The sequence below is a fragment of the Leopardus geoffroyi genome, chromosome B1 (assembly GCF_018350155.1).
Source record: "Leopardus geoffroyi isolate Oge1 chromosome B1, O.geoffroyi_Oge1_pat1.0, whole genome shotgun sequence".
Lineage (NCBI taxonomy): Eukaryota > Metazoa > Chordata > Mammalia > Carnivora > Felidae > Leopardus > Leopardus geoffroyi.
This window is the reverse complement of record NC_059327.1, coordinates 121,400,179-121,426,057: the sequence shown is the minus strand read 5'-3', so window position 1 is coordinate 121,426,057 and position 25,879 is coordinate 121,400,179. Positions and strand designations below refer to the sequence as shown.

The following is a 25,879-nucleotide window of genomic DNA, read 5'->3' as shown; positions in this document are numbered from 1 at the left end:
CCAGCATCTATAGTCTCCTGATTTGTTCATTTTGGCCACTCTGACTGGCGTGAGGTGATACCTGAGTGTGGTTTTGATTTGTATTTCCCTGATAAGGAGCGACGCTGAACATCTTTTCATGTGCCTGTTGGCCATCCGGATGTCTTCTTTAGAGAAGTGTCTATTCATGTTTTCTGCCCATTTCTTCACTGGGTTATTTGTTTTTCGGGTGTGGAGTTTGGTGAGCTCTTTATAGATTTTGGATACTAGCCCTTTGTCCGATATGTCATTTGCAAATATCTTTTCCCATTCCGTTGGTTGCCTTTTAGTTTTGTTGGTTGTTTCCTTTGCTGTGCAGAAGCTTTTTATCTTCATAAGGTCCCAGTAATTCACGTTTGCTTTTAATTCCCTTGCCTTTGGGGATGTGTCGAGTAAGAGATTGCTACGGCTGAGGTCAGAGAGGTCTTTTCCTGCTTTCTCCTCTAAGGTTTTGATGGTTTCCTGTCTCACATTCAGGTCCTTTATCCATTTTGAGTTTATTTTTGTGAATGGTGTGAGAAAGTGGTCTAGTTTCAACCTTCTGCATGTTGCTGTCCAGTTCTCCCAGCACCATTTGTTAAAGAGGCTGTCTTTTTTCCATTGGATGTTCTTTCCTGCTTTGTCAAAGATGAGTTGACCATACGTTTGTGGGTCTAGTTCTGGGGTTTCTATTCTATTCCATTGGTCTATGTGTCTGTTTTTTGCTCTAGCTTCTTAAGGCCACCCAATTAGTCATAAAAGTACCTTGTAATGCACCAAATTATAGCTTTTCCATATAGCAGAAAGTCAGATCTGACTATTTTCTTTCCTTCCATTTTCTTCTCATACTCGCGTACATTTTTATCATCTTCTTCTTCTTCTTCGTTTTTTTAATGTTTATTTTTGAGAGAGAGAGAGAGAGCATGAGCAGGGGAGGGGCAGAGAGAGGAGGCACAAAATCTGAAGCAGGCTCCAGGCTCTGAGGTGTCACACAGAGCACCACACGGGACTCAAACTCTCGAATCACAAGATCATGACCTGAGCTGAAGTCAGATGCTTATCTGACTGAGCCACTCAGGCACCCATGTTATCATCCTCTTTTAAGAACCAAAGTCAGGGGCGCCTGGGTGGCGCAGTCGGATAAGCGTCCGACTTCAGCCAGGTCACGATCTCGCGGTCTGTGAGTTCGAGCCCCGCGTCGGGCTCTGGGCTGATGGCTCAGAGCCTGGAGCCTGTTTCCAATTCTGTGTCTCCCTCTCTCTCTGCCCCTCCCCCGTTCATGCTCTGTCTCTCTCTGTCCCAAAAATAAATAAACGTTGAAAAAAAAAAAAAAGAAGCATTTAAAAAAAAAAAAAGAACCAAAGTCAAATGGGCTTAAAGCTCAGCATTGTTTTAGGGACTGATAATATAAGTACAAAGTAAAGGCTGAGTGGGTGATGAATAATCTTTAATGTCTTAAATACCATTGGTCCACATATAGGCCTGTAACAATCAAGTTTGGCCTGAGTAAAGCTTTTAATTTTTGTCTCATCTGACATTATCATCAACGAAGTAGACAAACTATAAAGAGTCAATAGTAGAATCAATTTACGAAAACATTTAGCACAGTACTTCAAATGAATCTGACCTTTACACTTAAAAAAACATCCAAGTCGAGTTTTAAAGGATAGTAAATTGAACTGCTTTTTTTTTTTTTACACTTTGGGTAAGAATAAGGATGTTAACAAGATAAAAATATTTAGATAAATTATTGTTTATTTACAAGATAAAGTTCAGTTGGAATAAAGTGAACAAAGAGTAAAAGCAAAGAGTATTCAAATTTAGTAGAACGGTATAAAAATAAGTACATCAGGAAAAGATGTAAAACCAAAGAAAATGAATAATTAATATAATACTTTATCTCAAACTCATACTTGTAAATGGAACTGTAGTGATGAGATCATGTTATATAACTATGAAGTAACCATTGCTCTTTTGTTCAGTAATGGTTAGATTCTTATTGTGACATGAATTCAATTTTGATCTTTGCATTTTAGACAAGTAGGAGAAAAATTTGTCAAAGAAGAGAAATTGATGTGAATAGAGATGGAAATTGGATTCCAGTAGAAGAAAAAGGAGTTGGAATGATTTACTGTTTAATCTGAGAAAACAATGTCTGAAACTGTAATATCATTTGTGTCTATATCTTAATTTCCCAATATACGAATGGAAGCGAAAAGAATTTCACCTTAACATTTCTGATGTTTTACTAGATGAAAAAAATTACTGATTATTTTACCAATATTCAGAGATATAAATGGGCAAATATAGTTCGTTGACAGTAATTCTCATATAAGCACATCAAGAAATGCAAAGGATAACTAACCCAAATTTATTAGTAAAATACATTTGCAATGAAAATAACATTATAACTTCCATTAATTACAGTGTATAATTTAAAAATTATGTTAATCTATGCTGCTTATAAAATTTATTGCTATTATTATTATTATGACAGTATTACAAAAAAAGGTGATGAAGCATTATTTTAGTTCTATCTGCACCAATTCTTCAATGTCAAATTAAAGCTCCGAACTTTAAGAATTTAATAGGCAAGACATATAATCCTAAAGATGTTTTTGGCCTATGGAACAAGTAAGTAAGAGATCAATTAAATAAATTTATCCAGTATTAATTAAACACTTACTGTGGATATCGCTAGAGAGAAAATAATTTACCTTGAAACCCAGGACAATTCCCTTGATGCAAGGTGTTCTTTCTGATCTGAATATCAATCAAAAATTGTATCAAAAACTTGGAGCGCCTGGGTGGCTCAGTTGGTTAAGTGACCGACTTCCGCTCAGGTCATGATCTTGCAGTTTGTGAATTCGAGCCCCGCATCGGGCTCTGTGCTGACAGCTCAGAGCCTGGAGCCTACTTCAGATTCTATGTCTCCCCCTCTCTCTACCCCTCCCCTGCTCATGCTCTGTGTCTCTCTGTCTCTCAATAATAAATAAACATTTAAAAAAATTGTATCAAAAATTTGAAAGTATTACACGTCTGGATAATAGCACTTATATCAGCCATACACTGCTGTGCAACAAATTGTCTCTAAACTCATGTCTTACTATCTCCCACAATTTTTGTGGGGAAATAACTTGAGAGCAGCTTTGACCAATTCTGGCTTTGGATCTCTTACAAGATGGCAGTCTATAGAGATTGCAGGTGGGGCACCAATCTCCAAGTGTGTGATGGGTCTGGAAGATCCATTTATGAGGTGATTCACTCACATTGCTGGTAAGTTGGTGCTGGCTGTCAGTTTTACTCCACTGGGTCTGTCCACAAGGTTGCCTGATTGTTCTTACAACGCGGTGGCTGGCTCCCCCCAGAGAAAGCAATCCGAGAGACTGAGGTAGAAGCCATAATGTCTTTTACTGCCTAGGCCTTAGAAATCACACAATATCTCTTTCACTGTATCCTATGAGTCACACAAGTCAGCCTTAATTAAGTGTAAGAATGTTCTACCTACATGCTTGAATACCAAGAAGCAGAGATTATTGGAGGCCATCTTGGATATTGACTACCACAATACTTACAATTTGTTGGATTACTTTCAAACACAGAGAATAGTAGATTAAAAAAATAAATTGCTGTCTTTTAGGAAAAAAAAAATTCAAAGTTTTATTTATAGCCTGAACCTGTTCATTCAACTTTCCCATTGTTTCCCAACAGATAAGCTGGTTTCTTTGCTATCTCTTAAACTTGACATTTTTTACTTCCAACGTCAGAGTTTTGCTCATGTTTTTTCTCCTTTTTAAAAAATTAAATAAAAATATCAGAGAACATGGATAATTTTTTTTCTTTAAAGTTCAGCTAAAGTTGTACCATCTGCCTAAAGCCTTGTTTATTAGTTCTGTCTACAATAACTTTCCTCTCCTTAGAATTTGTATATATAATTTTAAAAATAATTTAGAGACAGAAAGCACAGCAGGGTAGACAGGCAAAGGGAGAGAGAGAGAGAGAGAGAGAGAGAGAGTCATGAGGAGGCTCCAACCTCAACACAGAGCCCACTTTGAGGCTGGGTCCCATGACCCTGGGATCATGATCTGAGTGGAAATCAAATGTTGGACACTCAAACGATTGAGCCACCCAGGGGCCCCTATATATACTGTTCTTAAACCACACAATTAAACACTTAATGAGTACTTTTCATTAATTTAACAGACAATAACTGAATGCCTACTATGTACCAGGGCAAAAATAAGTGATGGCATACAGTTAATGATTTATTTCCCTTACCAATACGAAGAATTTACTTATGCACTCATGATACTAATATTTAATATATTAGTTCTGTAAGTATATTTTCAAGTTTCTAAATGTAAGCTTTTTTTTGATGCCCCCAAGTATGTCTTTTGTGTGCAGAAAATGTCTTATAGAAGTTAATTCAGTTTTGGAAGTATATATTTAACTTTCTTTTTAATTCACAGAATTAAAAATCTTTTTCTCTCTTAAGCTTTTAAACTCAATTTATAAATGCTATTATTCTATTTATTAATAGGCAAATTTAACAATTCCTTCAGAGATCCTTTAACATTTAATCCCATTTATATATTTGGTTAATTTCCCTTAAATATTTAAAATTTTATTCATAAATTGAAGGTAGTTAACATATACCAGTTTGCCTGCTTTTGAGGATTTTGTGGAGATAATGTATATAAAAGTACTTTGCAAACTCCTAATTAATGCATAAATATGGCATTATTATTATTAAATCATAAAGTCAGATGTGCTTCCATATTGAAATGATTCAGTGGTAAACAAAGCATGTGGCTTTGCTCATAACTACTTTTAATAAATGTTTTATCAATTCTTAGAATGGCTACAAATGTTTTTAAATAGTACTTCTCTTTCCATGACTTAGATGAAAATTGGAGAAAGTCAAATCTAAATGAAATTAATGTCCTCAGGAAGATTAAACCTTGTTCCAACTCATGACAGCCTGTCTTGAACACCAAGAAACATAGCGACCCAGCTTCGATTTGGACTTCACAAGGCAGGTTCCAGCCTCAAAGAGGATCTGGTGAAGACCAAAGATCCGGAGGTGCATTGCTGGCCATGAATCCTTACGCGAGCATTTGTCCCGTGGAACAAGAGTGCACGAATCGACTAGTGCATATCAAATTAAAGAGGATGAATGCCTCTGACTGCTAAAGTAATTCCAGGTAGTGACATCCTACAGAAAGCTAGCTCAATACAAGGGAACAAACCAGAAGCAAGTCTTACACGGAAAGCTTCTGACTCTAAATAAATAAGACTGAATGACAACCTAAAATCCAAGAGAAAAACAGAATGAGATTGAGAGAAAATTGGTAACATCTAAATTAAAGCTTAAAACTATATGGTCTTCCCTATTCCTAGGAGATTTGTCCCAGGGATGCAGGGGTGGAGGGAGAAATGGAGAATCCACAAATAGTGCATGAATAATGACAATAGAGATTTATATACCAAATTTCTTGTTATTTCTTGATATTTTCTGATTAAATTGATTCAGCCTCTGTTACATAGTAATCACTCTTAAGACTTGAGGAGTCTTTTCATCTATCCCATAAGACAGCTTATTTCCCTTGTAGGTAGATCCTATCTTTAATTTTAAGTTTCTTAAGTTCAGGCTCTGTATCTTTTGTAATCATTATAAAAGGGTAATATAGACAGAAAAGTGCAAAAATACGAATATACATATCGTGAATAGACATTAACCAGAACCTAGTGTAATTATGACCCAGATTAAGGGAGAGAATATTCCCAGCAGTGCAGAAGCTTCTTGGGAATATTCTATGAATAATATCCCTCTCCCACTGCTGTAGAGCAAATCTTGTAGCAAATCTGACTTAATTTCTAGCCTTTCTTTTTGGGTTTACTGTCTATGTATACATCTGAATATGATAGAATTTGAATTTGATCATTCTTATCTTCATGTAAATTGCAATATATTGTAGGTATGTTTTGTGTTTTGTTCAATTTTGTATTTTAAGATTTTTTTATTGATTATAGCTATAGTATGTTTATTATTGTTGGTTCATACAGTTCATTGGATGAATAAACAATAATTTACTTATTAATTTGGTAATTCATAGACATTTGAGCTGTCACTAATTTTTGTCTATTATAAAAAAATGTGCAACTATGAGCATGCTTGTATTTCTTTTGCTTTTCTTTTTTTTTGAAAAAGTGAAGTACCTATTTAAGACTGCCAATTATTTTGTTTTGTTTTGTTTGGGGATTGGGTTGTTTTAATTTTCCTTACTGATTTGTAATTATTTCTATATATTCTAGATTAGTTTTTTTTTTGTTGTTGTGGTGGTGGTGGTGGTGGTGGTTAGTTATATCCATGTCAAATACCTTGTTCCATTTTGTAGCTGTCTTCTCATTTTCGCTGTTATTTCTTTTAAGAAACTGAATAATTCTAATGCAACAGAATATATGCCTTTTAATTTATGGTTAGTGTTTTTTGTGTATTTTCCTAAAATAAAGTTTCAGAGATATTCTCCTGAATTTTCTTCTTAAAGTTTTAAATTCCACATTTGCATCAGTATATAATTCATCTGGAATTGGTTTTTGTATATAGTGTTACGTGGGAATCGATTTTAATTTTTCCCCAGTGGCTACCAGATTGTCCCAGCAGCATTTATGAAAAAAGCCAATCCTTTCCCACTGCTCTGTTTTACCATCTTTGTTTTCTATCTAAGATCCACATATCTGTAGGTCTGGTTAAGGGCTCCTTATTCTATCCACTGATCTTTATAGCATTAATGCCACTATGGCTTGATACACACCCGTGCTCCAATTTGACAGTTTTAATTATTATATCTTTATTATGGCACTTGATAACTGGTAAAACAAGTTCTCCTTTTTTGTTTTTCTTAAAAATTACTAAGATTTTCTTGACTTTAATGTACTTCCATATAAGTTTAAAATCAGATTCCTATATTCCACAATACAATTTATTAGGGTTTTAATTGGAGTTATCTTGAGTCTACAGATCTATTTGGAGAAAATTAACATAATTTAAATACGGGGTTGCCCAATCAATGAACATGGTATATTTTCCTAATTTTTAAGGTTTTCTTTAATTTCATTCAATAAGTTTTAGTATTCTCTTAAGAATTGTACATATCTTGGGGCGCCTGGGTGGCGCAGTCGGTTAAGCGTCCGACTTCAGCCAGGTCACGATCTCACGGTCCGTGAGTTCGAGCCCCGCATCAGGCTCTGGGCTGATGGCTCAGAGCCTGGAGCCTGTTTCCAATTCTGTGTCTCCCTCTCTCTCTGCCCCTCCCCCGTTCATGCTCTGTCTCTCTCTGTCCCAAAAATAAATAAACGTTGAAAAAAAAAATTAAAAAAAAAAAAAGAATTGTACATATCTTTTATTAGAATTATTTATAGGTTGGTGTTGTTTCTTTTTTTCTTTGATGTTTTTGTAAATTGTATTTTGTTAAACGTTCAAATGGCTGTTGCATAGATAGAAATGCAATTAATTTATATAAATTCTATATCCAGAGACCTCAGTTAATTCTTCAATTCTAATAATTTATCAATAAATTCTTATAGATTTTCTACTTATACAATCATATCGTATCCTGTCCAAATAATAAATTTTTACTTTTTCCTTTCCATTTATGGTAATAATAATTTTTCTTGTCTTATAGTACTAGGTAGCATATTTGGTACAATGTTTTATAAAAATAACATTACTGGACAAGATTGTTTTGTTCTCATTCTCAGAGGGAAAGCTAATATTTCCCCACTATACACAATGATTGTCACAGTTTTTGAAGTTATTCTATCAGATTAAAATATCTTGTTTCCATTTTTTTTTATTAATTCAATAATATTGAATTGTTAAAAGAGTTTTTTTTTTTTTTTGCATCTGTTCAAATGATCATATGTTGTACTCCTTATTCTGTCAATCTAGTGAATTAAGTTGATTTCTTAGTTAGTTTTTTTTATTATTATTTATTTATTTATTAATTTTTTTTTTTTTAAGGCAATTTCTAAGCCCAACGTGGGGCTGGAACTCACAGTCCCCAGATCAAGAGCTGTGTGCTCTACTGTCAGAGTCAGTCAGGTATGCTGATTGGTTTCCTAGTTTTAAACCAACTTCACATTGCTCATATAACCCCAACTTGGGCAAATTTAAGTAACTTTTTATGTTTTGCTGGATTTTCAAATCTATTTTTCATAATGAGATTGACCAACATATTCCTCTCATAATATTCTCGTCAAGTTTTGATTTTAGCCATCTGGTAACCTCATAAAATAAGTTGGGGAGTAAAACTTCTATCTTTAGTCCCTGGAAGAGTTTATGCAAAACAAAATTTATTTGTTATTTGAATGTTTAATATAACATTTTGGTGACACTAATTGTTGTGAGATTTTTCTTTGTGGGAAGGTTATTAATTGCTGATTCAATTCTTTAATGAGTAAAGATCTACCACAATTTTGTATTTCTTCTTGAGTTAGTTTTGAGGGGCCATATTTTTTAGACATGTATTCATTTTATATAAATTTCCAAAATTATTGAATTATAAAGCTTTTTATAATATAGACTTACATTTTTAGTGGCATCTAGAGTGATGTTTGCTTTTTCATTTTTGTTTGTTTCTTCTCTCCTTTTTCTTAATTTTGGCAGAAATTTAACAATCTTATTATATACAGAAATTCTTTGCATTATATATTTCTTTTCTTTTCTTTTCTTTTTTTTTTTAATTTTTTTTTTTCAACGTTTATTTATTTTTGGGACAGAGAGACAGAGCATGAACGGGGGAGGGGCAGAGGGAGAGGGAGACACAGAATCGGAAACAGGCTCCAGGCTCTGAGCCATCAGCCCAGAGCCCGACGCGGGGCTCGAACTCACGGACCGCGAGATCGTGACCTGGCTGAAGTCGGACGCTTAACCGACTGCGCCACCCAGGCGCCCCTATATATTTCTTTTCTATTTCATTAATTTTGGCTCTTACTTTTCTTATTTCTCCCATCTACTTTATTTGGGTTTATTTTGCTCTTTTATTTTTTCCTTTCTTATGTGTACAATTAAGACTACAGAGTTTCCTCTAATCAGTGGTTTAGCTCCATCTCACACATTTTTTTATAAAATATTTTATTTCCTCTTCATATTCAACACATTTTCTCTAATTTCTATCATCGTTTTTTCTATGATCCGTAGGTCACTTATAAGGGAATGCCTTAACTTCTAAATATACAGATAATTTTATTGTTCTAATTATAATACTGATTTATAGCATAATTACATCAAACTTTGAGAAAATACACATTCAAGGCTTTAATTGCTTCAAAGGAAAGATTGGCACACGATATCTGGCCCAATGTGTGAACATCAAAGTTTTATTCAGGTACTAATGCATGTGAAATCACAAAGTTGTGAGACAATCATAATCAGATTTTCAAATAAAATATCTAAAGCCTGTTGACACTGGAATCCCTTTATCCACTCTGTAACATGAAAGGAATAAAAGTGTGGAGAGAGGCACATAGATATTATTTGACAGGAGGTTGTCTTTGCAAAATACTTCTTTCGAATCCCATTCTCACTTACTTTACCCCCAAGGAGCAAGGCTTGTCTGGTCTGCAATGCAAACCTGCCCTAATATGTGGTTCTTACAGTTGAAAGTCATAGTGGCCAGTGACTCATACTTGGAAAATCAGTACAATGAAAGACTGCTGCCTAGCTGCTGTAGTGTAGGACCAGGAGAGTTATTACTACATTGAGAATGACTGCCCCAGCAGAGCTTATTAGAGAAAGAGATATATGACTGTTTCTTGTGGACCAAACGCAGGGAGAGAGTGAGAGAGTGAATTTAGAGCTACTTTGAGTCCTGTTCCTCAGGTATATGTAGAGAGTTGGGCACGTTAGCATCGTGAAGCTCTGGGTTAACACAGGATTACCAGTTCTTTGTTCAGGACTAAGAAGAGAACTCCCAGAATAAGGATCCATTCTTATGAACCAAAGAGCTGCAAGGGGCAAGAGGCCCAAAAGCTCACCTTTGAAAATGCACCATTCAGCAATTGTCTTTAACTATCTATGAGGCTCCGGGCACAACTTACGGTGCTAGGTCAAGTAATACCTTTCATTCACCTTTCTTACTCCTTGCTCATTCTGTTCCCAACATGGAGTGGTCAGAAAGGGGCTGGAGGGAGGACAGGGAACCAGAAAAACAGAGAGACTATAAAGAAACCACTTTGTAGAATTCCATCCCACATGGACATGTTCTATAGGAGAAAATTTTCAATCATTGTTTTGGATTGTATATTCTAATTTTGAATTGATGCACTCTGCAAATTTAGTTGTCCATAAAATTGTTCACTTTTTAAGAGTGAGCGGAAAAGCCATGGGCTTTCAATATTTTCTTCACGGGTGGAAGTTTATGTTCACCAAATAAATTGTTAAGAGACGGTGGGAAACAAAAATAGTGTAGAATTTTAATCACATTTTATGATTTGTAGCTTCTAAATTCTTTAAATCATTTTCTAAGTTTTATGCTTTCTTAAGTCTATGAAAACAAGAGAGTATTCATCAGCACTAAGTTAATTATGTATAACTATACTTCAATAAAAACATTCTTATTTATGAAAAAATGAAAAAAATGGTGACTGGAATATGTCTTTAAAATTCTGAGATGGAGTTAGCAAGCCTAGTCAATTACAGGAAATTGCCCCAGAACCCTGTTCTTTCCAAATCCACTGAACCACCACAAACATGGAATAAGTTTGCAAATTATCCACTTAATGCATATTTGAAATCCTACAAATTCTATGAAATAGGTGAAGGAATTAACCCCAATACCCACAGAGGTTGTACAGAGAAGTGAATGAGAGACCCAGGAAGGGTACAAGTACCCATATGTTTGTAAGAGAGAGAACATTCCATAATTCAAAGGGGCATGTATTACTGAGGGTTTTCTTTTAAATGATTATTTATTTTTGAGAGAGAGATCATGCAGAAGGGGAGGGGCAGAGAGAGAGAGAGAGAGGGACAGAAGATCCAAAGCAGGTTCTGTGCTGACAGCAGACAGCCCAATGCAGGGCGAGAATCCACAAACCGCGAGATCATGACCTGAGCTGACGACAGGCACTTATCCAGCTGAGCCACCCAGTCACCCCATTACTTAGATTTAAATGAATGCTGCCATGAGGAATATGAGGCCCAGAGTTGCCAGAAAACCTGAAAATAAGATCATCAATGTCCTTCTTTGTTGCTGTTTTGTGAAATTTTCTTATTTTTAAATATTTTCCTGTAGTCATAGAACACTTCAGGGCCAAACGATACACATGTGCAGGTTATGTCAGTGGATGCCAGTTTCTGAGCCCAAGAAGAGAGCGTATTGAATTCCTCCTGTCACATATCCCAGTGTGTTAAGTCATGGCAGGTAATAAGCTAGTTGACAAATTTCGCCTTGTCATTTTCTAATACTACCAGTTTCCCTGCATGGCTATTGTAGATTCATAACATCACAGCTTCTCAATCTCTTTTTAAGCTTACAAGGTATCTGTTAACATTGGCCCTTGAACTCGCCATACCTTCTCAGACTCCTCTGGCTCCAACACCTCTCCAGGAACCAGAAATATTTGTGTTTGGATTATTGAACGCATTCGGACACCACCTGAAACTTTGACGAGAAGGCCGTAGCTGTGTCTCTAACCAAACTATTATTCAAGGGGGTTCCTCTTGAGCAGCGACAGGACAGAGACCCAAGGTCTTGCAGTGTTGATGAAAACAGGAAGGAGATTAATAGTAGAATGGAAAGCAATCAATAGGAACTCATAATGAGTAGGAAATCTCCTTACAATGGATGGATAAAAAACCTGGAATTTAAACCTATGCACCTATGGAGATTTCGGTGGTTCAAATCTAGTTTGCCTTGGCCAAATCTAATTTCTATTATACTAAACTAGTACAAGAAAAAAAAAAAACACAAAAAAACAAAACACACACACACACCCAATGAAAAACAAATCCCAAAAAACAAAAAAACTAAAAATCGCTCTGAATTCATACTAAGTCTCCCTCTGAAAGCACTAGACCCTAGCACCTTTTATTTAAAGGTTAACACCTCTGGGAATCTTGTGGGTCTGAGGGGCAATAAAAAGAGTTCAGATGATTGCTCAGGAAATTGAAATCTAGTCCAGGATTTCTCAGAACGTTAAGTCCATGTGCCAGTGTATACAAATTATCCATAGTAATTGCTGAAGCAGAGTTGTCTGGATTTTACTGGAAGCACTGGGGATGAGCCCTAGGAAAATCCATTTTTCACAGATAACTTAAGTGATTCTTATGAGTAATAAATGTTAAAACCTACTGATCTGAATTACAGTGTGTGTGTCCTTGGGCTTTTCTCCTCTGACAGTGAACCCAGTAACGCCAGCCTGCACAATCACCCAGGCAATGGCAAGAATTAAATGAGATAATTGATCCATAAAGTGCTTTGTAAAATGTGTAGCATGTTGCAAATGAAATGGATGGAAGAATGAAGGACTAGCAGGAGATATAATGATAAGAAGAAAGAACCCTATTGCATATCAGGTCCAGAAGAGTGGCTGGAAGGCCATTGGGGAGTGCTCCTCCCAAATTATCAGAGCTTTTGTTACATATCTTTCTTCCTCCCCTTCTTATTCTTCATATTTCCCCCATCCCAACCCTCTCAGAGAGGCTTTCTCTCTTTCTCCCAGCCTCCAGCACCTTCTCCGACCCTTTAACCTCATCTTTACTCTCAATCTTTTCTGGATGTCAGTGAATTTATGTTTCTCTCTCTCTTTTTCTCTCTGTTCTTCTATCCCTCCCACCATCACATGTGTCCAAATTATATACAAATAAGACCACAGGGCAAATGGGAAAAAACTGTCTTTCGTGGGTGTGTCCTCTGAGACATGTGTCTCATGGCAGAGAAATGACCCTTTACCTGTGAAGCAGATACTTTCCTACAGCCCTGTCTGAAAATTCCCAAAGGAAACAACATGAGGAAATAGAATTGAACATCTTGATCCAAAATGAACACATCTAGAAATAACAGGGTGAAAGTGAAGCAAGATAACTTGAGGCAAAATACACAGAAATTGCTTGTTACAGATCACACAATGATAGATCTGGAAGAAAAACTTGAATATGATTTCGTAGGACTGTACTCATATTGTTGATTGGGAAATTAAAGACTCGAGAGGCTAAAACATTTGCTTGGCCCAGCCACACAGAAGGCTTGTGGCCCCTGGTAACTAACACCGAGGGCCTCTTGGCTTCAATACCAACAGTACACTTCACCTTTGCACAGTGCCAGCTTGTGACATTAGTCGGAACTCAGTGCAAAAAAAGTTGTTCTATTGCCGGATATATACATACAGCTAAAGCAGGCTTTATTTTATGTAACCTACTGGTAAATGGTATGTACATTGTAGGTAGTTTGTGTCTTTATTTGGCAAAGTAAAAACCGGTTAATTGCCTGTCAACTGCCCGAGGGGAATTTTATTACTTACTGATCAACGAAAATGTTAAAACCTGGGAATAACTGAATTATTTAATGCCTTTGCTTCTGGACAAGATTAGAATAAAGTTATTAACTCAACACATGGAATGAAGTTGGAGAGGTAAAGTCTGTAATCAATGCATCTCTACAGTTGAACTTCCACAATTTTACATTTTAGCAGGAATGAGGACTAGTGAGATCTAAGTGTTTCAGAATTACCCAATGAATTGTAGGATACCTTTTTTTTTTCTTCTGAGCGAGACACAGGAATGATTCAACACTTGCATTCTGATAATCATACCACTCCTATGCGATTTGAAGAGTTAATATAAACCAGAGGTGGGCATTTTCTGCTATTTATACAGCAATAGGACTGCAGGTCAATTTCATAAAGCAAACCAAATCAGTTCAGCTGACCAAAATGACACTCACAACTTCTCCACTATGCAGGCCAAGGATAAAAATAAATATTGTCCTCAAGTCACTGAAAACAAATCCAGACATGTTTTGTATACTTTCAACTCTGACTTTTTTCAACTCTGCTGACTTTTGAAGAAATACAGTTTTCCAAATTGAAGCACGAGCTAGTGATCACCACCTATGTGTCCAAAGATAGGTCCTGGGGGAAAAAAAGATCAATTCGATATTGTCTTCGTTCTCAAGAGATTTACATTCAGTTAGGTTACAATGGACTCTAATAAAAGGATTTTAAATGGCTGGCAGGATTGTCATTTTTCTTTCTTCTACTTTGCAAATCTAGGGAGTTGTCAACTTTGGTTAATATAAAAGTGGTTCCCAACAAATGAGGCTGTCAGAAAAAGATAAAAAGAAAAATAACAAAAAGCTTATGGATTCATAAAAAAAAAAAAAAAGAAAAAAAAGAAAAAGAAAAGCTTACGGATTCACATCATTTCATTATCTAAATCCCAATAATGCAATTGCTGTTAATTTTTTGTATTTAAAATGGAGGACCTCGTTTTCAAAAACTGTGTCCACAGGGAGAGATACTTGAGAGATGTTTCATTGTTGGAGACAGTTGTCACCATGGCCACGAGCTGACGAATGCAGGAGTGACCTCTCTTCCCTAGAGACAGCGTCCCAGAGCTCGCCGTTTATGTCCTCACGCTTGCCAAATGCTCTCGGAGGACGATTTCACAGTTCATACCACAAAAAATAATTTCTTTCCCCATTTGAGCTAAAAATAAATTCAATGCCTGATACAAACGGTTCTGTGTTTCATGTGTGTGGTTTTTAGAACTCAAACAGTAGTTCAACACACGGCTACTTGAATGTGTAGCAGCCGTAGAAAAATATATAAAGGTATTTCTTTCTTTCTTTATTTTGAGAGAAAGTATGCACATGTGTATGAGCAGGGGAGGGGCAAAGAGAATGGGAGACAGAGAATCCCAAGCAGGCTCTGTGCTGTCAGCGCAGAGCCTGATGGCTGGGCTCCAACCCACGAACAGTGAGATCATAACCTGAGCCGACATCAAGAGTTCAGAACTTAACCGACTGAGGCACCCAGCGCCCCAACATATAAAAGTATTGTAGCTCAAAGAGCAATCGTGGCGTGCCAGTCAGTAAGGACAAATTCCCAAATGTATGAAATGCCTTCCTGCTTATTCCTTGATACTGTGAGTTAAATGTTAGTTTGCATATTAATAACCAATATTTAAATAGTAAACTATGAGTTCCAGAGCACTTCAAATAGGTTTTCTGATTTTCATGTAACACTAATACTGTGTCAGCAAATATCATTTTTCTCATATTCAGATGAAGAAACTGAGGCTAAGAAGTATTTAATGTCTTGGTTAATTTCAGCATACTAAGAAGCTAGACCCAAACTTGGTTCTCACGTTAAAATCAAGGTGTCTTCCCCTCACATAGCCACCTCTCAGATTAAGCAGTGCTCAATACCTTAAGGAAGGTGAGAATATGTAAGAAGGTTGACAATTCTCAGGCTACAAAGTTAGCATCTTCATTAAAAACAAACACATTTTGGGGCACCTGGGTAGCTCAGTCGGTGAAGCATCCGTCTTCGGCTCAGGTCATGATCTCACGGTTTGAGGGTTCCACTCCCGTGTAGGGCTCTGTGCTGACAGCTCAGAGCCCGGAGCCTGCTTCAGATTCTGTGTCTCCCTCTCTCTCTCTCCCCATCCCCCACTCACGCTCTGTCTCTCTCAGAAATAAATAAACATCAAAAAAATTAAAACAAACAAAAAAAACACAAATATATTTTTACTTATTAGTTTGAGTGGTTAGTTTATACAGTGAGTTAAATAACTTACAAATCTGAAAGACATTCTAGAGAATATGATCTGCACATATCAAGTTGTGCCTACATGTATGGTGATTAAAAACATGGCATTCATCTTTCTAGCATCTCACATCAATTCTTCAGTGAAAATTTTCATGCGCTGGTTTTTCACTTTGTGAGAATTAACATCATAATTATTTAAATATTTGCTGAGTTTGCATTAGAATCGATTTGGAAATAAGGCAGTTTGTCTAAGGAATGGGATATAATAAACTAAAGAACTCTGAGTCCCTAAACTCGGCAAACCTTACAGAGTTCTCACATGCAGGGCACTATTGCGGGTGTTTTCTTTGTGTGCCTGCCTTCACGTGATCCCCCTAATATTCCCATGAGGTAGGGACTGCGCTGGTCCCACTGCACAGCTGGGAAAGCTGAAGGTTACACAACTTGCCCAAGTTCACACAGATAGTAAGTGGCAGAGCTGGAATTTGAACCCAGACAGTCTGGCTCCAAAAGAATTATAAATGTGACACTAAGTGATTAATTCACTGTTAGTTATTTCCTTAGCTTCTTTCCTTCTCCAAGTCTCGTATTAGCTGCACTGACATCTATATTGCAGACAACCACATTGTTTTTTCCCAACTAACTTAACAATCGGTAGGTAGGCAAATGCCTACACCTCTTTTCAATGCATCCCCTTAGTAATTAATTGAATCCAGCACAGCAAGAGGATCATTATCACTAAGTGGAAACTTATTCATGGCACTTAGTTTGTGGTTTTTAAGGTGTGGAAGATGCTATGAGAGGCAGCAGTGGCTTCTGAATTACCCAAGTGGGAAAGTCTCTATGCTTTCTCTTTTCCGTTAGAAAAATTCAACGTATTGCAATTTCACCACGCTGGAAGGCAACAAGCTACAAGGAAGATTTTGAAGAACTTCCTCTCGTTTGATTTTAAACCACATTGCTCTAGTATAACTTTATAGTCCCTCAAGCCTCGTTTCCTAATCAGTAAAATGGGAATAATAAAGTTGGCCTTAAAATGTTGTGATGGAAGTAATCTGTGTAACATGTCTGGCTTAAAAATGGCAGATGTCAGTAGATGTTGTGATGACACTCATATGGGTTAAATTGGACCAGATCCAACTATGTCAGTGTTTTGACACAACTAATTTGTGTTTAAGACAGGATATGACTGAACAGACAGATTTAAAAAGCGGTTCATATTTTAGATGAGCAGTGCACCAAGAATAAAATCAATGACTTCAACATTTTTGGCTACCAACCTTACAATATAATTCATTCCTGAATCTATACAAACAGGCAAATGATTGCCTTAGAAAAGGACTTGCTTAGAATATCGTTTAACATATTCAACAAAAGATCGATAAAGCTTTTTCTTGCTTTTTTTTTTTTAAGTGAAGAGGAAGAAAGGTGGTGAATAATGATTGGAGTATCAGAGAAACTGTAACAAGTCTACATCTCGATATATTCTTATCATTCACACTAAAATGAGCCCATCAAGAGAAATAATTAATCCTGGATTTCACTGGAAAACAGAGCCCAAGACGAAGCTGAGTGTGCAAACTCTCTGTGTGCAGACAGTTTGTAAAGGAAAGTGAAGTCAGGGAAAGGAATAGAGGACTAAAGCAGTGAAACAGAGCAGGAACAGAAGAGGAAAGCATTTATTCACTGGCTCCATTTCCCCTTTCGGCAGGCGTTGTCTCATAGAGGGGCTACTGCTCTTACAGCTCAGATGCCCAACAGTGCCGTGTGCGGTTCTGCCAGGGACACTGTCTCAGTATCAGAGTGACACAGACAAGAAAGCAAAAGATATACATTCACGTGAAGCAAGGCGCTGTCAGGCTACACATGTGCCTGGCAGGTTGCCATAGCGATGGCTGGAGTAAACACAGCCGGAGAAGATAGAGGGAAAGACACAACAGGAGTCTAATGCTTGTACAGTAGCTGCTTCTATTTAGACACTAGTTATGATTATCTCTGCTGATATTTCTACAAGACATAAAGCTTGTATTCAAGTTTAGAAAACTGTTTTTTTCTTTTCTTTTCCTTGTTTAAAACAATTTTTCCTATGGTTGTTCCAAATTTGGGAACCATACAGCGGCCTTTCTAGATGTAACTGCCATCACTAATGGTTTTCATGTCGATGCTGATGTTGTGTCTGCAACAGTACAAAAGGGATCTTGTCTGCTAACTAAAAGAGTTTCTTCTAACACCCAACAGGAATTATTATCCTATCCTATAATGACCCACAGGAATTCAGTAACGGGAAAAGAGGCACTTACTAACAGGAATTGAATGTCCCTTAGAGTACATTCCTGCTTTGACATTCACTGTTTAGAAATGTGCATCTCAAATTGTTCTCAAAAATGAAGAGGAAGTTGGAAAGTGATGACTAAAAAAAAAAAAAAAAAAACCCAAAAAACATAGAAGTTACTTGAATTAGAATTATTCATAAGTTAAAATGTTTACCTGAAGCATGAAATGGAACTTCATCAATGAAAAGGAAAGGACGGGCAATGATCCAGTAAAATACAAGCTTTCTGAAAATCCCAAAGGGGCATCATTTTTTCCCTCAATTATCTGAATAATTACAATTAGCAAGATAAAATTGCCAGAGAATTTACTGGTGACTACTGTTATGAATCTCTTGAAAACAGAAATTCTAGACTGATCACTTCTACTTTTAGGTAGAAACTTCAAACAAAATGAGTAGTGGAAAAAAAAAGAATGTTAAACAAATGGTGTGGGGACTGAATACTTCCCCGTTGGATCTGTTTGCCTATTGGTTCATTCTCCTTATATTAGATCACCCATTTTAGGTAAGATTTGCTGACAGTGATTAAGCTAAACAGAAGTAATCAGTAAAACGATCTGCTCTAAAGCAACTCTTATGCTATCTAAAATAACACATGAATTAACTTTCTTAAACTTCACTTTTTATGAACTTTGTTTTTTTAAAAAAATCCATTTTGTATTTTTAAGAAGTTGCTTGAGAATAAGGTTTCTTCTTGAATATTTCTATCTATAAGAAGATATTATATAAAGTATTTTATTCCCAAAAAGGAAAAGTAGAGCTAATTCTTTTTAGATGCTCTTCCTCCCAAAGATTATAGTCAAGGCTGTTTCTTTTTCCATATTTGTTGTAAATTACTGTCACCCAGTGCTAGGTGGTCCATCTATAGCTGTCATCTTCTCTTTTGGCCAGACTTTGGGAACTGGCTTCCCTTTGATAAGAAGCCCCTTTCCCTTTTCCTTATATTTGGTGCCCACTTTTGTTGCCAGGATCAAAGCAATCCATTTGTATCCATGTTATACACTATGAGTCATACATGTCCATAATCTTTCATATAAACAAGGCAGTAAACTGGTGAGTGCTTGTCATTGGAAGAAATAAAAAATGAAAACAAAACAAAACAAAAAAAGACGGCAACTGTATCATTCATTTACATGTCATCCGGCTAACTATGTCCTTACTATATGTTTAGAACTGTTACTGGACAAACAAAATAAATATGGTGATTAAATATGGCCCCTACTTTCAAGGTGTTTATCGTCTGGAAGAGGAGATCAGATATGCCTACAAACAATTATGATAGAATTAAAACACAAGTGCCATGAGAGAGCTAGAAATATGAGCATCCAGGTGAGAAATAAATTGCTTTTCTCTGTTATGAATCTTAAAGTGGGCAGGACTAAGAACTCCTGGGATTCAAGAGTAAAGAACACTCACCGCCACCTTCAACTTCAGGGGCATTACAATTCCCTGTGGATTTTAATTTACCCTCAATGTCTCTGTTTAAATATCTTATTAGGATTTCAAACTCACCATGTCCAAAATCAAATACTTCATTTTTCTCCTTAAATGGTCTCCACCTATCTTTCCCTCCCTCTGCTCCCAAACCATTTTCCTACTTCTGGTCTTCAGAGAATCCTCTCTGTACATCTCATTCACTTTCTCCCTCATTGCCAGTCAAGAATATGTCAAATCACAAACTTTCTACTCCCTTTAGGCTCTTCCCCAAATCTTTTTTTTTTTTTTTTTTTTACTTTATTGACAGATTTTTAGACTGGCAATAACATTTGCACTATTTTCTTTAGCTTTCGTCTCTCCTGACTGCAGTAGTCTAATTTATATCCTGCCGACAGATTCATCTTCCCAACGTATAGCCTCAATCATATAATTTCCACACTGAAACACATTTAGAGGCTCTAAATGAATTAACTATTCAGTATTAACTATTGACTGATAACTAGCCAATATTTTTCATCCTGGTAGCCACATATCCTGAGACTCTATTTCCAATCTTATTTTCTAAAACTTAACCTACATCTAATGTGTGATTTCCTTACATTTCTACACTAGAATATACTGATGTTTTCATGTTCCTACTCAAGAAATTCCATCGGTCTAGAACCTCCTGTTTTTCAAATTTCAAAGTTCATCATAATTTCTACTTTTATATGAAGTCTTTTCTGATGCCCTTACACCCCAAACTAAGCTCCCTATCATTCTTTATTCACCACTTAAGACTTACAATATAGTCAAACTTCTTATTCCTTACCTCCTCTTCTCTTCCCCATTTCAAGGGCCATGGCTGAGTCTTAAGTATTCTCTATAAATCTATAGCATTTAGTATAATGCCTGTCTTACAGTGTGTTCAATCCATTTTTTCCATGAAACTGAATATTCGATAAGTATCAAATGAATCTCTCCAAGCAATTAAATTCTTCTTCAGATACCAATAAAATGTTGCTTGTTCCCATTTGCAAATGCTTGAAACATTTTCATCTTTCCTAAATTAATGTAAACTCCAAAAAGCAAATGGCGCTTGAAGAGTAACTTGTTTCCATGCCCTCTTCATTTCATTTCTTTCAGTCTTGACAGGAAAAGGCTCACAGATCTAGGCTTAAAAGCCAAAGGGGTTTAAAAGCCACAGGAGGGGTCTGTTCCGTTTTAAATACAATTTAGAAAACCTTGGGAAAGAATGACAGTTCCTTTTCAGGAACTTCACGTACATATTTCAACAGAACAGCTTTCCAAATTGGAGAATGTAAAATGTTATACCACCAACCAAGTAATAGAAAGTCACTCACTGCTGTGTAGAAAGATTCACTTGATTTTCACAATGAGCACAAAAGACTATATTGTATTTATTTAAATCTGGGACTGACAAAAATGTCAGAAGGAAAAAGAAAAGTAGTCAATTTCTCTAAAAGATCATTATTTAGGAATAAATTACTATGCAAAAAAGCATGGATCTTCTTGACAACTTGTGAATTTAAGGCAGATGAAATGCCTCCCTCCTCACCCCCAATAATCAATTCTGCTGATGAAATATGTTAAGCATTCTAAGTTTGGGGAATGTACAAAGCTTTGAAATCAATGTGTTTCCGGTACAGGGGGTTAGGGAAAGAACTTAATAAATCAGCTTAGGAAATGCTTCATTTCCTGCGGCATATCTGGGGACGGAAACAGAACAGGCAGAGCCAGGTGCAACAAAATCATACAACCTGGTGGAAAACTTCTTCCAGTTCCTTCTGGGCACCACTTGGATGGGCAATTTATGCTCATGAGCTAAAGTTTCCTTTTTTAAGAAAAATGGAGTGGATTTTACAGACACTTTCCTTAACAAATAGGCTTGTTGGCAGAAGTTGAAGGAGATAGTCATTATGTAATCACTATATCTGCTTAAATAAGAAAGTACCTTACTTGGGTTAATAGTTCATTAGAAAGAAGACACCATTAACAGGTTGTGCTCACTACTGGTGAGTTAAAAGAAGTTGGTATTTTCCCCCAAATGATCATAAACAGAAAATCTGCCAGGTCATCTCTGGGTTATCCTGTACCTTTCCATCTTTCTTACGGCCAGGTTTTGCAGGCTGATTCTTGATTTGACACTACTGAATTCTTGAACTGATACCATTCCATTTTGCTTTCAGAAAGGCATGTAATCCATTCAGAGTTTAACAATGCCGGGAAATTAGTGTACTTACAGACCCGGGGTAGGGGGCAGCTTCACCCAGACTTTCAAATTTATATTGACCTGACCCGTGTTTGTAAGCAGTGTTTTCCATGGCATTGGGATTCCTACCAATCTTTCCCATGCATACTGAAGAGTTACTTAAAAGCTCATATACTGATTTCTGTGGCCTCTCACAAATACTCTTTATTTTAAAAACTCAGATTCTTGGTAACTCTTCTAAGTTAGGTTTTCTGGCCTTGATACCTGCTGCAACTTGACTCTGGAAACGCCAAGATGCATGGTAAGCCATCATAGGTGATTTTGAAGTGTTTGGGAATGAGTCCTAAATTTATGTATGTATTTTGAGAAATTAATGATAAATATTATTGAAGCAGTGTATGTAATTTTTCCTGCATTATTACTCTATGTTAGAATTTTTGTAGGCAACAAACTTTTGAAGAGAGCACATGAAAAAATAAAATTAGAACTGATATTTTTCCAGGGCCCCTCAGAATCAATACTTCCCAACTGTGCTCTTTTATGATAGCTTGTACTTTGGTTTTCATGCTTATTAAATCTGTCGTGTATTAGAATTACATAGTTATTTTTCCCCACACTACATTTACCACTGTTGGTAAGGACAATGGCTTAATCATTCATGTATTTCTTGCACCGATGACTACATGGTAAGATCCTAATAAATATTGATTAAATTTAATTGCGTACAGTGAATCCCTCAGAAAGGGTTAGAAGATAAATGTTAATAATCTCTTGCAACTGGTCATTAATATAGTCAAGACTTACATTGATTCACATATAGCCTTTGGTTGAGTCTCTGAAACTGCCTTCAATGGGTAAGATTTTTGAGATGATGAGCCAACTGTTGTGTGTATATGTGTGGATTTGTGCTGGTTTCTGGAGCAAATAAATGTTGTTCACTTTTATCAAAATGACTCTCCTTTTTACTTCCCCTACCACCTCAAGATACTGCTATTCATTTTCCTAGGCAGCTTTATCCAACCTCTCAATTTATCAGAGCCAAAAGATAGTGGCCACGCATATAGGCCAGCATCTGCAACGCAATGTTTCTGACTACAGCCTTTCACCCATACTTGACAATCGTTATTTCTAGACTTAACACCTGAAAGGAGCACAGTGGTGAGAAATAGTACATTTTTAACCAGTATTTTATTCCCAGGTTTTTATTCTCAAAAAATGCTATTGGTGTTCCCCGTACCTTTACGATCGCATCAAATACGCTGCAAGGCCACCGCACCAGCAAACATTTCCTTTCAGTGAAAACAAACATTCTCTCCGTGGAGCCTTCTCAATGCATTCCCAGTCAACATCCACACACTGGACACAGCAAATGAATTGCTGCAGCCATGTTTCAGGGCAAGGTCCCTGAGGGTAAACTGAGACTGAGTCCCCTGCTAGTGATTTCTGATCCACACAGTCAGAGGAATAAGAGAAAATGGTACCTGTGTCCTCTTTACTGCTATAAAGACTGAACAGAAGACAAAGGATGGTCACTTGAAGGGATTTCATGGTGCCCGCGGATCGGCTCTGTGGCTCTTCTCTTCAGAGTCAGGCGGAGACAACTCCCTCCCAGCCTGGCAGGGCCTTATTAGCAAATGGAAAAGGTGTGCTGAATGTGAACAGCCACTGCCCATTCCTACTTATTTCGGGGGCTCTGATAAAGAACGGGAGGAAATACACACACTCCCTTTGGGAGTTCAGCAGAGAGGAGATTTATTGTTTCAGTCCCTTACAGGAACTTTTTTTTCTCTTCCTTTGGCAGCCACTTGTGTTTTTGTTACTACATTATTTTGTTCTTCTTCAACAAAAAGGTCAGGGCGGGTGCTGAACAGAAACAGATCTTTCTTGAGAATGGACCATACAGCATTCTAACTTTTGTTTTGAAAGCGTGTTTTGGAGCGGTTATAAAAGGGGCCTTATTAAACAGAGATTCACTTTGGATAAAGAGGCTTTAACCGCCTGAGGGTTAAAGTTTAGAGCAAAATCCATAAGGAATCAACTTTTCTTCTTTCCTTCCAACTTGAAAGTCAGATTAGCAAAGACCATCTTCTGGAAATAAGTGTAAAACTTTAATAAATAGGTCATGCTCTGCTCTTGAGTAAGCAAAAAGACTTCTCAGGGATGTCCGGGGAGGTTTCTTAGGACATTTCTAATAGAATTAAACAATGATATGTGACTCTTCACTGCTCATTCCTGTTCTTTATTGGTGGAATTTGATGCAGGATAAGGAAAAATTAGTTATACAGGCAACCTCTGCTTTTGACAAGTAGGGTTCAGTGTTCGTGTTGCAGTGAGCTATTCTAGAGTCAGCACGCAACCTTCAGCAACAAGAGTGGCCCCGCCAAGCTCCTTCCCTGGAATGACACTCAATGTCTCAGCATGAAGCCACCGCAGTGTTAAACTCTACCCTGTGAGCATCTGCGCTTTATCTCCATTTAACCTGTGCGTCCTTTAGCAAGATGTGTCTTAAGCGATGAGAAAAGCCTAAGAAAGATTATTTTTGTTTTTTTTTCTGGGGGGGGGGTTGAGAGTGCTCAAAAATTCTCCATATAAATTAATGATAATTGCTTCTTCACACCATTTCCACTTAGGAAAGTTTTCATAGGAATGCCTTATTTTCAGATAGCCAGGGAAACCTTGTACAACCCCCATGGGCACTCTTCTCCAAGAAATATGATCGAAATGGCACTGGGGTAGAATGGTCTCCCAGCAAGTCAGTGAGGTCGGGAGAGACAGACTCTTCAGACCAGAATGCCAACTAGGAAAGACTCTCTGTATATTAGGGCTCTCTCTCTGATGTTAGTAGCATTCGATTAAGACGCTGTGATAGCATAGCCACAGCCCTGGCTACAATGTGTGCCCAGGAATTCTACACTTTTCCTTAACCACGGTCTGCACAGCTAATCTCATCCAGTGATCCTTGTATAGGTGTGAAGCCTCATGGAAAAAAGAGTGTCAGTAATCAGTATAGAGCCATCTGTTTCACAACGAAAACTGCTGCAAAATTATACTTTTACAGGATTATAAGAAAGACACACAATTCACTGCTGCACCTTGCTGAGGAGGACTCATTACAAAAGTGGTTAGAACAAGTCAACTGATCAAAATATCCCAAACTCTAGCTTGTTTCTTCCTAAATTATACCGAGTCTCAGAAGAGCCTCCAAGTTTATATTTTGTGCATAAGCAAGACCAAGTTTTACCCTCTCTTCTAATTAATTTTCTAAAACAGACCGCCTTTGGACTTGTTACTTTATTTGGCATATCCTGGACAGTATAAAGATAGTAATGTATGTGAATAGTTGTCACATGCACTTACCAGAAATAAATTGAGGTGTGGCCATGAATTCACAGGCGAGCACTTACATTGCCTCACTTCCTGCTCCTTGCTCTGCTCTGACTGTGGAGTTTTCAGCACACAGTTGACCATAGTGATTGCTACAGGGGTTCAAGAGCTTTTTGATTTCTCAGCCCTAATTGCTAGGCATTTTCATGAAAAAGACTAGATACCTATTTTAAGACTATTTGATAGAAGAATATTATGTCAATTTAGAAGGAAAGCCTTGTAGATGAAAAAAAAAAAAAAAACCTAAAACTAAAACATAAACTAAGAAAATGCATTTTTAACAGTATGGAGCTTCCTCAAAAAGTTAAAACTAGAACTACCCTACCATCCAGCAATTGCACTATTAGGTATTTACCCAAAGGATACAAAGCTACTGATTTGAGGAGATACACGCACCCTGATTTTTATAGCAGCATTATCTACCTAGCTGAATTATAGAAAGAGCCCAATGTTCATCAACTGATGAATGGTTAAAGAAGATGTGGTTTATGGGGTTCCTAGGTGGCTCAGTCAGTTAAGCATCTGACTCTTGATTTCAGTTCAAGTCACGATCTCATGGTTTGTGAGATCAAGCCCTGCTCAGGACTCTGTGCTGACAGCATGGAGACTGCTTGGGATTTGTTCTCTTCCTCTCTCTCTGTCCCTCCCCCATTTGCACTCTTGTCATAGACTCTGGATCTGGAGTTCTTTCTTGTCCAGCAAGAAAGTGGGATACAGGATTAAAAATGCAAGAGATGGCTAATGTC

At 37.0% G+C, this 25,879-nt stretch overlaps 1 protein-coding gene across 2 annotated transcripts in view; it reads right to left on the bottom strand.

Annotated features, from left to right (window-relative positions):
- EMCN (endomucin) overlaps positions 1–23,442 on the bottom strand; it is a 104,839-nt gene extending 81,397 nt beyond the window's left edge. For both annotated transcript variants that reach the window (XM_045471825.1, XM_045471833.1), the window contains exon 1: positions 23,231–23,442. In XM_045471825.1, the coding sequence (XP_045327781.1) occupies positions 23,231–23,297 (67 nt within the window). In that variant the 5' untranslated portion in view covers positions 23,298–23,442. The remainder of the gene's footprint in view (positions 1–23,230) is intronic.
- Positions 23,443–25,879: the final 2,437 nt, after the last annotated feature.